Genomic DNA, 13,385 nt, shown 5'->3' with positions numbered 1-13,385 from the left:
ATAAATCAAGGAGATGACTACAATTTCAAAAGTAGAAGTCATGAGTGAAATCTCATATGAGATATACCTCTGCAGAAGAAGAATTTTGAGAGATTCACTGGGCAGGGGCAGGGGCAGGGGCAGGGGGAAGTAGCTAAGGGCAACAAAGTAAAAAATTCTCCATTAGAACATAGATGAATCACCATTATTTTGATGCCTCTATTAGGAGGAAGAATCACCTACTAGTTACAAAACTGTGCTTGATTTGTTTTTTAAAAGGGAGGAGGGTAAATTTTGTAAAGCATTAACAGAGCCAAGGTCCTTGTTATGACCTAGTATGTGTAAATTATAAGTACATTTTAATTTTAAGATATGAAATAACTCAAAGGAAGGCCAAAACCAAACTCATAATAGTAAGAACAATAGAAAATTCAGAAATTTGTATTTGTACTCCTATTATCAAGGTTAATAATTTAAGACTTTATATTAACATATAAATTTGATTGTGCCAGTATTCTTAAGCACACTTTAAATTATTTATAGCCACCAATGTGGCCAGTTAAGATAGAAATTCTTACAGCAGTTAAGAACCTTTACAAGAAAAATATAAATAAAGCCACAGTTTTTAAATTTTCCAAAGATGCTTTTGTAGCAGCTATTTGGTGGTACTTTATCTTTAAATCTCTGCACACAGATCCTATGTCACATTGTGAAAGCAAACTCTTTTGTACTATACCCAAAATGGGAACAAGTCATGTTCACATTTATTAATTAATGAATAATTAAATTGATGATCTTCCCTTTTGAAAACATGACTAACCAATATGTAGAACAGAATAGTTCACTTCTCTGGGAAAAGAGTAAAGGTGAAAAAAAATTTTTTTTGAATAGCATTTTGCCTAGATTTTAGCTTCTCCTTAGAAGTACCCTCCCATGGCAGTGTTCACTTTTCTCTCCTGGACAATAAACATCACCAACAACCTTATTAGTTCCAAGTTATTATCCTGACTAGGTTGGGACTTTATTTAAAACTATGAAAGCTTGATATGATGGCTTGACAGCCCCTTTGTCCTCCTGTTTTCTTTCTCTGGAATCTCTTCATATCCACTTCATCTTCAAAAGAATTCCAACAAGCTACCAAGGCATGACCTTCCCTCCTGTCCTGAAACTTTAGCAGAGGATATGAAGGCAAGCTGTGCTTGCTTAAATGTCTTCCCTTTTAATCCTCTAAATTAGTGATAAAAACATATCTTTTAAGCCACTACAGTTTTGTGTGAGGAAGCAGAACAATTTCAATTTCTTTAACCATCACAATTGATGGAGTCTGTAGTCTTTTCTCTGAAAGTTGTTATCCTAAAAGCTGTTATAAATTCAGAACACTAACTAGCTTAGATCAGCTCAGATATTTTAATGTTCCAATGAATTGCTTCATCTTTTCTTTTTTTTGAGACCGAGTCTCCTCTGTCACCCAAGCTGGAGTGCAGTGGCGCAATCTCGGCTCACTGCAACCTCCGCCTCCCGGGTTCAAGTGATTCTCCTGTCTCACCCTCCCAAGTAGCTGGGACGACAGGCACGTGCCACCACACCCAGCTGATTTTTTTTATTGTTAGTAGAGACAGGGTTTCACCATGTTAGCCAGGGTGGTCTCTATCTCCTGACCTCGTGATCTGCCCACCTCGGCCTCCCAAAGTGCTGGGATTACAGGCATGAGCCGCCGCGCCCAGCATGGCTTCATCTTTTCTTTTCTTTTCTTTTCTTTTTTGTCATTTAGTAGAATGAGAATCACAGTTCATCTTCTTTGAGGTTTTGAAAGTATTTGCTTCCTTATGGTAAAAATTTAAAATGGATTATTCTTCTCAATCGGGTTATGCTCTATATTGTTTTTAAATTTAAGAGATTTTTAATTGTCAGATATCAGGGCTTTGAAGTAAAAGATAACTTCTAATCCTTTCCTCTAATCCTATGGTTTTCTTTTTTCTCTCAGGTCTGCGCCACATAACCATTCTGAAGCTTTTAGGCGTTGGAGAGGAAGTTGGGGGAGTGTTAGAACTGTTCCCAATTAATGGTAATGTGTTGTTATCTTGAAATAGTATGAACTAGTGTTAAGTTCAGTTAAATTACATTAAGTTATATGCAAGCAGTGCGTGTATCTCTAAGGTGAACAAAATTCATTGAATCCTCCTCCCACTTCATGCATTTGTGCATGTGTGCCTGTGTGTGCACGGGATATGTAGGGGAAGGGGTGTGGAGTACAGGGACTAATATTATTTCTAATATAAACCATTCCAAGTAACGGTAAAAATATCCATTTTTCTTAACTAAAATAGTGCTTTTTGGGGGTCCGTATAGGTCCTTATGGTTTACAAAGCATTTTCTTCTATTTTATATCATTTAATTCTCACAATAGTTTTGTGAGGCACATAGGTCATATCTCATTGATTCCCTTTCAACAGATAAGGACATACACTAAAAGGCTCAGAGAAGCTGAAAGATACATACACTAAAAGGCTCAGAGAAGCCGGGCACGGTGGCTCACATCTGTAATCCTAGCACTTTGGGAGGCCGAGGTGGGCAGAACACTTGAGGTCAGGAATTCGAAACCAGCCTGGCCAACATGGTAAAATCCGTCTCTACTAAAAATACAAAAATTAGCCAGGCATGGTGGCATGCGCCTGTAGTCCCAGCTACTTGGGAGGCTGAGGTAAGACAATCGCTTGAACCTCGGAGGTGGAGACTGCGGTGAGCCGAGATCACACCACTGCACTCCAGCCTGGGTGACAGAGCAAGACTCCATCTCAAAAACAAAACAAAACAAGACTCTTGACTGAAGTTTTCAGAAAGCAAATCCAGTCCTTTCTTCCAAGACCAAGCTCTTTAAATAATGTGTGTAAAATACTTGGCAGAATGCCGAACACAGCAGACTTGAAAGTGTCAGCTCCTTTTCTCCTTCCCCTCTATTCTTTTCACTATTCACAATAGTTTAAATATTCCTCTAGATCTTAACAGAATTGATATTTTCACTTTTAACAATGAAATAAGCTTTTTATCATAAAGATGTGTCAAAAGGTAAGCTGTAGTTACAGAGAAGTAACTAAGCTAATTGGAAATAAACTTAGAAATATAAACTATATAATCCTTGTTAGTGACAAATTTTAAAGAAATTAGTCTTGCCAGGATTAAATTAAGGAATTGGTTTTATACTTTGTAACATTCCTACAAAAGACACATCGTGTGCCCCAAAGTTTGACCCTAATCGTGTTGCAGAAAGCAGGGACATTTAATTTCTAGTAGAAAAAGCCCCAGCAAACTTCTTTAATTAGATTTTGAACTAAAGAGAAGAGGCTCATGGGTCCTCCCTATTCTCACAGTAATTTCCTCACACTTTAATGTTTTCATGGGCTCTGACTCTTTAATCCACTAACAATAACTATTCCAATGTTATTCTAGGGAGCTCTGTTGTTGAGCGAGAAGACGTACCAGCCCATTTGGTGAAAGACATTCGTAACTATTTTCAAGTGAGCCCGGAGTACTTCTCCATGCTTCTAGTTGGAAAAGACGGAAATGTCAAATCCTGGTATCCTTCCCCAATGTGGTCCATGGTGATTGTGTATGATTTAATTGATTCGATGCAACTTCGGAGACAGGAAATGGCGATTCAGCAGTCACTGGGGATGCGCTGCCCAGAAGATGAGTATGCAGGCTATGGTTACCATAGTTACCACCAAGGATACCAGGATGGTTACCAGGATGACTACCGTCATCATGAGAGTTATCACCATGGATACCCTTACTGAACAGAAATATGTAACCTTAGACTCAGCCAGTTTCCTCTGCAGCTGCTAAAACTACATGTGGCCAGCTCCATTCTTCCACACTGCGTACTACATTTCCTGCCTTTTTCTTTCAGTGTTTTTCTAAGATTAAATAAATAGTAAACTTTCACCTATTCATGAGTTATTATTGAAACCTTAAATCATAAAGACATTTAAAAGGATTGTTTTTCTAAGTGGAGGGGCTCTAGTGCTAAATAATGGTACTGAAAATTGATATTATTTTCCTTTTCTTATATAAAGGACCTTATTTGGCATATAAAATTTTATAAAATATGTATTTAAAGCTTTTTCTTATTTTTGTATTAATTGGTAAGTGAAAACTCTGTTAAAGATCACACCACAATGTTTTCAGGAAACATCTGAAAAGATAAAACAAAGAACAAATAACTTATAATACTTACTTAAATTGACACTTTTTGAAATGCCAGTCTGAAAATAATTAAGATCTCTCTGCTTTGTATGAGTTTCTTTTATGAAACTTGATACCACGGGAGTCCAGTAATATTGGCCACAAAAGCCAGAGAAAGTACCAAGCCCAGCTTTGTTATCACAGCCACTTCCTGCCCTGCTTCTGTTATTTTTAGTGTTTTTTCAGATATAAATCGGGGTCCAGGAAATCCTCACCAGAATCTGGCACTGCAGCCAAAGGCGATACTTCCAGAGTTCTAGTAGGCTGCTATGGAATTTCTGGCATGAAAATTCTTGACCCCTCACACTTTACCCCCTGTACAGCACAGGCATACCATGGAGATATTATAGGATCAGTTCCAGACCACCATAATAAAGTGGATATCGCAATAAAGTGAGTCACACAAAATTTTTGGTTTCTCAAGAAGTGCATATAAAAGTTATGTTTACACTCTTTTGTAGTCTATTAAGTGTATAATAGCTTTATGTCTAAAAAATGTACATGTTTTATTTTAAAAATACTTTATTGCTAAAAATTGCTAATGATCATAATCTTTTTGCCTTGATGTTGATGGCTGCTGAATGATCAGGGTGGTGGTTACTGAAGGTTGGGGGTGATGGTGGCAATTTCTTAAAATAAGACAGCAATGAAGTTTGCCACTTCGATTGACTTTTTCTTCATGAAAGATTTCTCTGCAGCATGTGATGCTGTATGATAGCATTTTACCAGTAGTACAACTTCTTTTGAAATTGGAGCCAATCCTCTCAAACCCTGTTGCTGCTTTATTAATGAAATTTATGTAATATTATAAATCCTTTGTTGTCATTTCAATAATGTACATAGCAACTTACGCAAGAGTAGATTCCATCTCAAGAAATCACTTTCTTCGTTCATTCATAAGAAGCAAGTCTTCATCTATTAAACTTACAAAAGTTTAACTTAAAAAATCTCATTACAAAATGAGATTGCAGCAATTCAGTCACATCTTCCGGCTCCACTTCTAATTCCAGTTCTCTTGCTATTTCCACTATATCTATAGCAGAGCTTCCTCCAATGAAGTCTTGAGCCTCTTAAAATCATCCATGAGGGATGGAATCAGCTTCCAAACTCGTTGATCTTCCTATTTTGACCTTCTCCCATGAATCGCGATGTTCTTAACGGCATCTAGAATGGTGAATCCTTTCCAGAAGGTTTTTAATTTGCTTTGCCCAGATCCATTAGCGGGATCACAATCTGTGACAGTTATAGCCTCACGAAAAGTGCAAATGACTCCTTGATTCCTGTGCTGCACAATAGGTATTGTGTTAGCAGGCACGAAAACATTAATCTCCTTGTATATCTCTATCCAAGTTCTTGGGTGACTGGGTATATTGTCAGTGAACAGCTATATATATATATTATATATATTATGGTGGTCTGGAACTGATCATTTATATATATTTTATATACATATATAAAATATATATATATATATATAAAATATAATATATATATATATATTTTTTTCCGAGACGGAGTCTTGCTCTGTCACCCAGGCTGGAGTGCAGTGGTGCGATCTTGGCTCACTGCAACCTCTGCCTCCGGGGTTCAAGTGATTCTCCTGCCTCAGACCCCCGAGTAGCTGGATTTACAGGTGCCCGCCACTACAACCAGCTTATTTTTGTATTTTTAGTAGAGATGGGGTTTCACCATGTTAGTCAGGGTGGTCTCGAACTACTGACTTTGGCCTTGGCCTCCCAAAGTGCTGGGATTACAGGCATGAGCCACTGCGCCCGGCCCGAACAGCAATATTTTTAAAAGATTCTTTTTTTTCCTGAGCAGTAAGACTCAAAATGTGGGCTTAAAATATCCAGTAAACCATGCTGTCCATAGACGTGCTGTCATTCAGGCTTTGTTGCTCCATTTATAGAGCACAGGCAGATTAGATTTAGCATAATTCTGAAAAGTCATAGGATTTGGGGAAACGGTAAATGAGCATTGATTTCAACTTAAAGTCACCAGCTGCGTTAACTTCTAACAAGGAGTAAGCCTGTTGGTTGAAGCTTTGAAGTGAGGCATTGACTACTCCTCTCTAGATACGTAAGTCTGAGATAGCATCTTCTTCCAATATAAGGCTGTTTCATCTCTTTTGAAAATCTATTGTTTAGTGTAGCCACTTTCATTAATTATCTTAACTAGATCTTCTGGATAACTTACTGCAGCTTCTACATCAACATTTGCTGCTTTACTTTGCACTTTTATGGATGGACAAGGCTTCTTTTCTTAAAACTCACAAACCAGACTCTGCTACCTTCAAACTTTTTTTCTGAAGCTTCCTCACCTCCCTTTAGCTTTCATAGAAGTGAAGAGAGTTAGGGCCTTGCTCTGAATTAGGCTTTGGCTTAAGGGAATTTTGTGGCTGGCTTGATCTTCTATTCAGATGACTCAAAGTTTCTCCATATCAGCAATAAGGCTGTTTTACTTTCTTATCATTCATGTATTCACAAAGTAGCACTTTTAATTTCCTTCAAGAACTTTTCCTTTGCATTTACAACTTGGTTGTTTGGCATAAGAGGCTTAGCTTTCAGCCTGTCTCAGCTTTTGACACACCTTCCTCACTAAGCTTATTCATTTCTAGCTTTTGATTTAAAGTGAACGATTGCAACTTCCTCTCACTTGAAATACTTGGAGGCTATTTTAGGGTTATTAATTGATCTACTTTCAATATTGTGTCTCAGGGACTAAGGAGGCCTGAGGAGAAGGAGAAAGGTTGGAGAAAGGTTGGTTGTTGGAGCAATCAGAACATACACACATTTATTAAGTTTACTGTGTTATATAAGTGTGGTTCATGGTGCCCCCAGTAATTATAATAGCAACATCAAAGATCGTTGACTACAGATTTTAATAACAGAGATAATAATGAAACAGTGTGAAATATTGCAAGAATTACCAAAATGTGACACAGAGACATAAAGTGAGTACATGCTATTGCAAAAATGATGTCAACAGACTTCCTTGATTCAGGGTTGCCACAAACCTTCAATTTGTAAAAAATGCAGTATCTGAGAAGTATAATAAAATAAGATGTGCCTGTACTTTCTTGCTAAGGACCTATTACCATACTGGCATCTTATTAAAAAAAATTACAAGGAAGGAGATTATATCCAGGGATTCTTTTTGTTTTCAAGGCAAAGGTTACCAAGTTACAATGGACCAAAGTAGCTGGAATGCAAAGGAGTATAATCCTTGTCTTTGAAAAAAGAGCATTTGTTTCAACAATCATATGGCATATCAAAGTAAACTTTCTCCCTTCCTCCCTCCTTTCGTTGCTTCTTCTTTTTTTTTTTTTTTTTTTTGGAGAGGGTCTCACTCTGTCACCCAGGCTGCAGTGCAGTAGTGCAATCTTGGCTCACTGCAAACTCGGCTTCCCTCAAACAATCCTCCCACCTCAGCATCCCAAGTTAGCTGGGACCACAGCCATGCTCCACCATGCCCAGCCATCCTTGCTTCTTTACTACATTTCTTTTTTCAACAAATATTTATCAAGTAATATTGTCAAGTAATATTTATGAGCTTCCCCTCAGATAGGCATTTAGCATCATGATGGCACCATCCTCTAACAATAATGGGAAGGCTATTTTCCACTGTAATTAATCATTAATTCTCCAAATCATTTTAGTATTATTATTAATTCTAATAAGTACAGAGATTAATAAATGCATTCAAACCACATGTGAATATTTGCTATAGGTTTATCTGTGCCTACTGTATGTTCATTTTTCTTTATATCTGAACTTTGTTATAAATAAATGACAGTAAAAATGGAATTTATAGTTCAATGAACTTGACAAATCACTTATTCTGCCATTCATTTTCCATAAAGACCATTCATTCTTCCTTGTTTTACAGGCAACTGAGCTCCAGAAAGCTCAAGTGACTTTAGAACTCAGTTCTTAGTGTGTGAATTATGCTCCCATCTCATCCCTCTTCCTTGATGGAGCACTTTCCTCCTCATTTTTTCTTGGATAGTCTGTACAAGCTGCCTGAGGTGTGCAGGAAAGTGAGCCACGTCGAAGTGTACTGCTTTTAAATTTTTGCCAGGATGAAGCATAGCCCAAAGTTGCCAATAAAAATGGATTTCTTTACCTTTCTTTCTGAAATTGTGTGATGACAATTTCTAAGTAAAGGACCCAAATCATCTCAACTTCAGGAAATATAATAATGAGGGAGCCAGGAGCAGTGAGGGGCTCACACCTGTAATCCCAGCACTTTGGGAGGCCAAGGTGAGCAGGTCGCTTGAGCCCAGGACTTCGATACCAGCCTGGGCAACACGGCAAAACCCTGTCTCTACAAAAAAATACAAAAAATTAGCTGGGTAAGGTGGTGTGTCTCTGTGGTCCCAGCTATTCAGGAGGCTGAAGTGAGAGAATCGCTTGAGTCTAGGAGGTTGAGGCTTCAGTGTGCCGTGATCGCGCCACAGCACTCCATCATCCTGGGTGACTAAGTGAGACCCTGTCTCCCCACCAAAAAAAAAGAGGGAGTTTCATCTCCCAAGAAAATGAATTAGATAGGAATAATAGAAAATTTACTCTCAGAATAATAGGGTTCTAGCTCCTGCAACCAAAAAAAGATAGTACTTTTTTACAACCTGAGATTACTTTTTCAAGCATTTCTCTAGTTCCACTGGCATTGAAATAATAGTTAGCAATGCATCTGAGCTTTTCTTCCTCTAATGAGCAGGCAGAGAAGTCATAGATCATCATTTGGAGGACTATAAAATAAGCCATAGCTTAGCAAAAGGACCAAAATACATTCAGAGGAGGATGCTATTGGTGAATGTCCTCAAAGCCTATAATCTGGAAAAATACAAGGCATATCTCTGAAACTGTGAGGATTAGCAAACTAGCTAACCTGAATCTCTGTCTTCTGGTAGTATAAACTAGGTAGTTTCAAATCTGAGTAGTTTCTCCATAAAAGCATTTCTTCCCAAACGTTTCTTACCAAACTCCCAAATAAATGAGAAAAATAAAATACAGTTTTATAATTTTTGAGAAAGATTATGGGATTATGGTATTTAAAAAGAAAAGCATTCTGTAGAGTTGGGGAAATCTGGAAGACTCTTGAGGACATAGCTTTGCCGAAATTGCTGGTTGTCACAAGACTCTTCAAAAACTACTTTTCATCAGACATCTCCCAGGGCTCTGAGGTGAATATTAATTCAGCAGAAAGATCCTTTTCTGCTACATAGGCAGGAGGTCCAGACACAGGGGAGTGGGTGCAACCCAGCTGGTCCCATTTTCTGTAATATAGTTAACAATGAAGCTCATGCTTTCTCAACTTCTAGAAGCCTGGAGGATGGAAGCAGCCCGAGAGTAGGGTGAATGATGGCCTCAGTGGGCCCTTCTTAATGTGTCTCAGTACTGAATGTGTGGAGATTGTAGAAAAATAGAAGGCCCTTGGAAAAAACCTCTGTTCGTTTCTCTGTTCGTTTCGCTCCCTGATCTCCCTGCCGGATTGCTTTTCTTTCCTTTCTCTTCCTTGGCTGTCCTTTACCTCATGGTGTGGGGTGTGCAGATAGCAGGTTGTGGCTTGGTGAGTGCTCTTCACTTCAGGTCAAGGTGAGGCACAGTTAACATGCTAACTACTTTCCTCAGTTCTCTCTGAGTTGTGTAAAGCTCCCGATGCCAGACTTCCTCTTAATTTTGCACATTATTGAAGTCCAAAGAGTTAAGATTTGGTGATGAGGGGCAAAGGGCCAGCTGTCACAGAAATCAATGAAATGATACACAGAAATGGGTATCATGAAAAGGCCACTGGACTTGGGAAAACTGGGTGCCTGTCCTTGCCCTGCCATGTACTTACCTGTGTGACTGGAGGTGAGATGTTTTACCTATGGGCCTCAGTTTCTCATTACAAAATGACAGAGAAGACTAGATACCTAAGTTCCTAAGTTTGTGACATTTGTGAATTTTTCTTGGCCCTCTGGGAGTAGAGTGCTAAATTTAGAAGCTTCCTGTGGTTGAACTGATGTCCAATTCTCAGGGAACCCAGACTTCTCAGTTCAGAACCCAGTTCCAGATTTTTGTGGGAATAGGGAAAGGTATTAAATAACTCCATTGAATTCTTTCCTGCATAATGCCCTGCTGTGGCTGAGACTCAATGAGGTCATCACCTCCAACACACAGAACCCCTCATCATCTCCTTACAGCCAGACTGGAGCTTCCAAGGACATCAGGTTGGCAAGGATTGTGAGCACCCTAAACATCTAAAGAGTCCCTCTAATAAGGGACATATTTGTTCTTCAACACAGTTTCCTAACTTGAGACCACAAATGCGTAATCTCTCTAATATCCTAAAGCTTGGACAAACTGGGCAGCCCCTGAGCAGACCGCACAGAGATTAAATGTCAGTGCTTTCCTTCCAGAAAGAAAAAGAATGGTCCTACACCTCCCAATCCATGGGCTGATACATGTGCCAAGGGAGCCGGATGAAGAAGTGGGTGATTTTAAATAGCTAAGACTGCCCATGGGCAAACGTTCTTTGGCTTTTCTCCTCTGCAATAAGTATACCTTCCTCTCTCCTGGTCCTTTTCTCCTTTCCCAGGCCCCTCTATCAATAATAATTCTGGCTCTCAGATGACTACAATTGATTAGGTGTAACTGATAGGATAAAGGTGACACCCTTCCCAAGGCTATCTATAATGCAAAAGGATATCCAAGAAAAAGAGAGGTAGGGAACACCTTGGGAAACCATTTCTGGAAGACAGCCAGTCCCTGCTGTAGACAAGCCTCATTTTCCTTCCCCCAAATGTTAAAGAGTAAATTCCTCCTGTAGCCTTAGCTCTCTTTTCTATCTTTGGCTTGCTTTTTATGAACTATCTTTAGAGTGCCAAATTAGAACAGGGTAGGCAGAGGCAGGAATATGCCCAAATTTGGGAAGACCTGGTTGGGAATAGTCGAAAGCCTTGATATGTGCAAAGAACCATTTGATCAACCCAGTTCTTAATACAGGATACTAACTTAAAATTTAGACTCAAGTTACACGATAATTCAAACATTTATTGTATTTATACTATTCTATATGTACTTTTCCAGGAACCAGGAATACAAAACTGACATTTCTCTGTACAGAGGTTCAGACTAGTAGAGAACAGTTAGGTACACCGTTAATTATAAACTAATATGTATCATCAATTATGGGTTTTTATGGGGGTTTGGCAGGTGGAAGGGACCAGGGAGAGATGATGATGGTTATGTAGTCTTTAGGAGGATGCAATTATAACATTGCTCTTCCTTTCACGCACCACATGATTTAGCAAGTACTTCATATTGGCTCCACCATTAACATGGTCAATGGCTTCTGGATACTCACAGTTCAGGCACAGTTTCTCCTGAAGATTTTTTACCTCTCCCATCTTTAAGAAATTGTCTGGATGTCCATGAAAGATGCTGACACTTGTATTAATTCATTAAAAAACACCACCCCCTCCCTGAAATAAACTAAAAAGTAATGAATTCATAGAAAAAAATTTCACCAAGATTGAAACTAGAGAATATCCCTAGACTTGCACTTTGAGCTTTGAGAAATGTGTACCTATTCACCATTCCAACGTGAAGAAGCTCTGCAGTAGGAAAAATAATTAACACACTTATAGTCTACTGCTCATGTAAGGATCAGCTCCGGCTAAGAGGCCAAAGATGGGTGACATCGTTATGCTCTGCCTTTATTTTTTCTTTCTTACCCACTTAGCTTCCTAATTGGAGGAAGGAGGTGTGGTAAAGGTATATGAAGACTATGGTTTAATTAGACCAGAAAACACTGTCATAATCTCTGGGGTCATCAGAATGTCCAGTTTTGTCTCTTGGCCAAGATAAGGGCAGTGGGATTTATGATGTGTTGTTTATAGTCTGAAACTACTCTGGTGATCACCAGGGTCAGTTTCTTTAATGATGGTTTCCAACTGGCCTAATACATTAAGTAAGACTGGCTGATAACATGACCAGACAGACATAAAGACCCTGTTGGGAATGACATTGAACTCTCAAAGTCAAGATTTCTTACACAAATCTATCAGCTGGAGAAAATGAAGGCAGTGTGGTATATGTGTGCAAATAAGGACATTATGAAGCTTAAATATGGAATGTCTCTTGGACCCCCAATGTCATCTGTATTCTCTTTTTCTTCTTGTACTATATCCTTTGCCTGTAAATAAAAGGTTTATTTGATTATGCTGTGTGGAGTCTGGTTTTGCAGGGCAGAATATATATATTAACATATATACAAAATATTAAATCTAAAATGTTAAAATAGTTTATATTGTACGTTAAACGTATAAGACATAAATATAAAACATATAAAATATTATATAGTATTTATAAGTATAAAATATAAAAAATTCTAATTACCAATTTCACAGCTTTAGAGAAAAGTTGTGTGCTGCTTTCAAGGAACTTCACTTAACCAGATTTCTCACCAAATTAGGGGGCTTAATCTAAAACAAGAGAAGAAACTAAAATTCAACTGATACTCCCTCCTCACAAACAGGAGACAGTAGTAATTGTATCTGTGTGGAACTGGCTCTCAAAGCAGGAATTTCAAGCAATGTAGAGGAAAAGCACACACCCACAAAATTCCCTCATTGCAATTTTCTATGGCTCCTGCCTTCCTTCCACATCCTTGAAGTAGCTTCCAGCCCTTTAGAATAAGTTAAAGATGGCATTCAAACATTGTTCAGGAAAAGAGGGATTAGGTAAGGAAGATTCTATCTATGCTATTTTTTTCTGGCAAATATTAGGCCCAACTGGAATGTTAAACTCTGTTTAAATATGAGTACACAGGAACCTTAAATAAAGGGCCTATATAAAAGGCATACAAACACTCAAAAAATTGCTTACCTACAAAGAAAACACACACACACTTAAAATAGAGCAGGGAAACCTTTAACATCTTGGTAATTCTACATGAAACAAAAAAGATTAATTTCTGATGGAAAAAAAGGGTGACTCAAATCATTTTCCAGACAAGCTGTCCCTTGTATTAAATGGCTATAGAAAGTAACAAAAAATGCAAAACCTCTTTGAGTAGTAAGATGAATAGAAAAAATCTGGAGTTAGTAGATAATTATTAGATGCTGAAGATATATACATATATATATATATATACCAAACCTCAGGAAATTTATCAGT

The 13,385-nt window shown here is 38.2% G+C and overlaps 2 protein-coding genes across 6 annotated transcripts in view; one reads left to right on the top strand and one right to left on the bottom strand.

Annotated features, from left to right (window-relative positions):
- Nucleotides 1–3,925, top strand: part of CCDC80 (coiled-coil domain containing 80) — a 36,658-nt gene extending 32,733 nt beyond the window's left edge. For all 3 annotated transcript variants that reach the window (XM_001156251.7, XM_016941651.4, XM_054680891.2), the window contains exons 7-8: nt 1,964–2,044; nt 3,427–3,925. In XM_001156251.7, coding sequence (XP_001156251.3) covers nt 1,964–2,044; nt 3,427–3,773 — 428 coding nt within the window. In that variant the 3' untranslated portion in view covers nt 3,774–3,925. The remainder of the gene's footprint in view (nt 1–1,963; nt 2,045–3,426) is intronic.
- Nucleotides 1–13,385, bottom strand: part of SLC35A5 (solute carrier family 35 member A5) — a 47,818-nt gene that overhangs the window by 943 nt on the left and 33,490 nt on the right. For 2 of the 3 annotated variants that reach the window (XR_008547062.1, XR_001713537.2), the window contains exon 9: nt 12,606–12,691. The exons of the other annotated variant lie outside the window; for it this stretch is intronic. The gene's annotated coding sequence lies outside the window, so the exon portion shown is untranslated. The remainder of the gene's footprint in view (nt 1–12,605; nt 12,692–13,385) is intronic. 3 annotated transcript variants of the gene reach the window in all.

Source organism: Pan troglodytes, chromosome 2, assembly GCF_028858775.2.
Source record: "Pan troglodytes isolate AG18354 chromosome 2, NHGRI_mPanTro3-v2.0_pri, whole genome shotgun sequence".
NCBI classification, from domain to species: Eukaryota; Metazoa; Chordata; class Mammalia; order Primates; family Hominidae; genus Pan; species Pan troglodytes.
The sequence above is the reverse complement of the archived record's forward strand: the minus strand, read 5'-3'. Positions and strand labels throughout refer to the sequence as shown.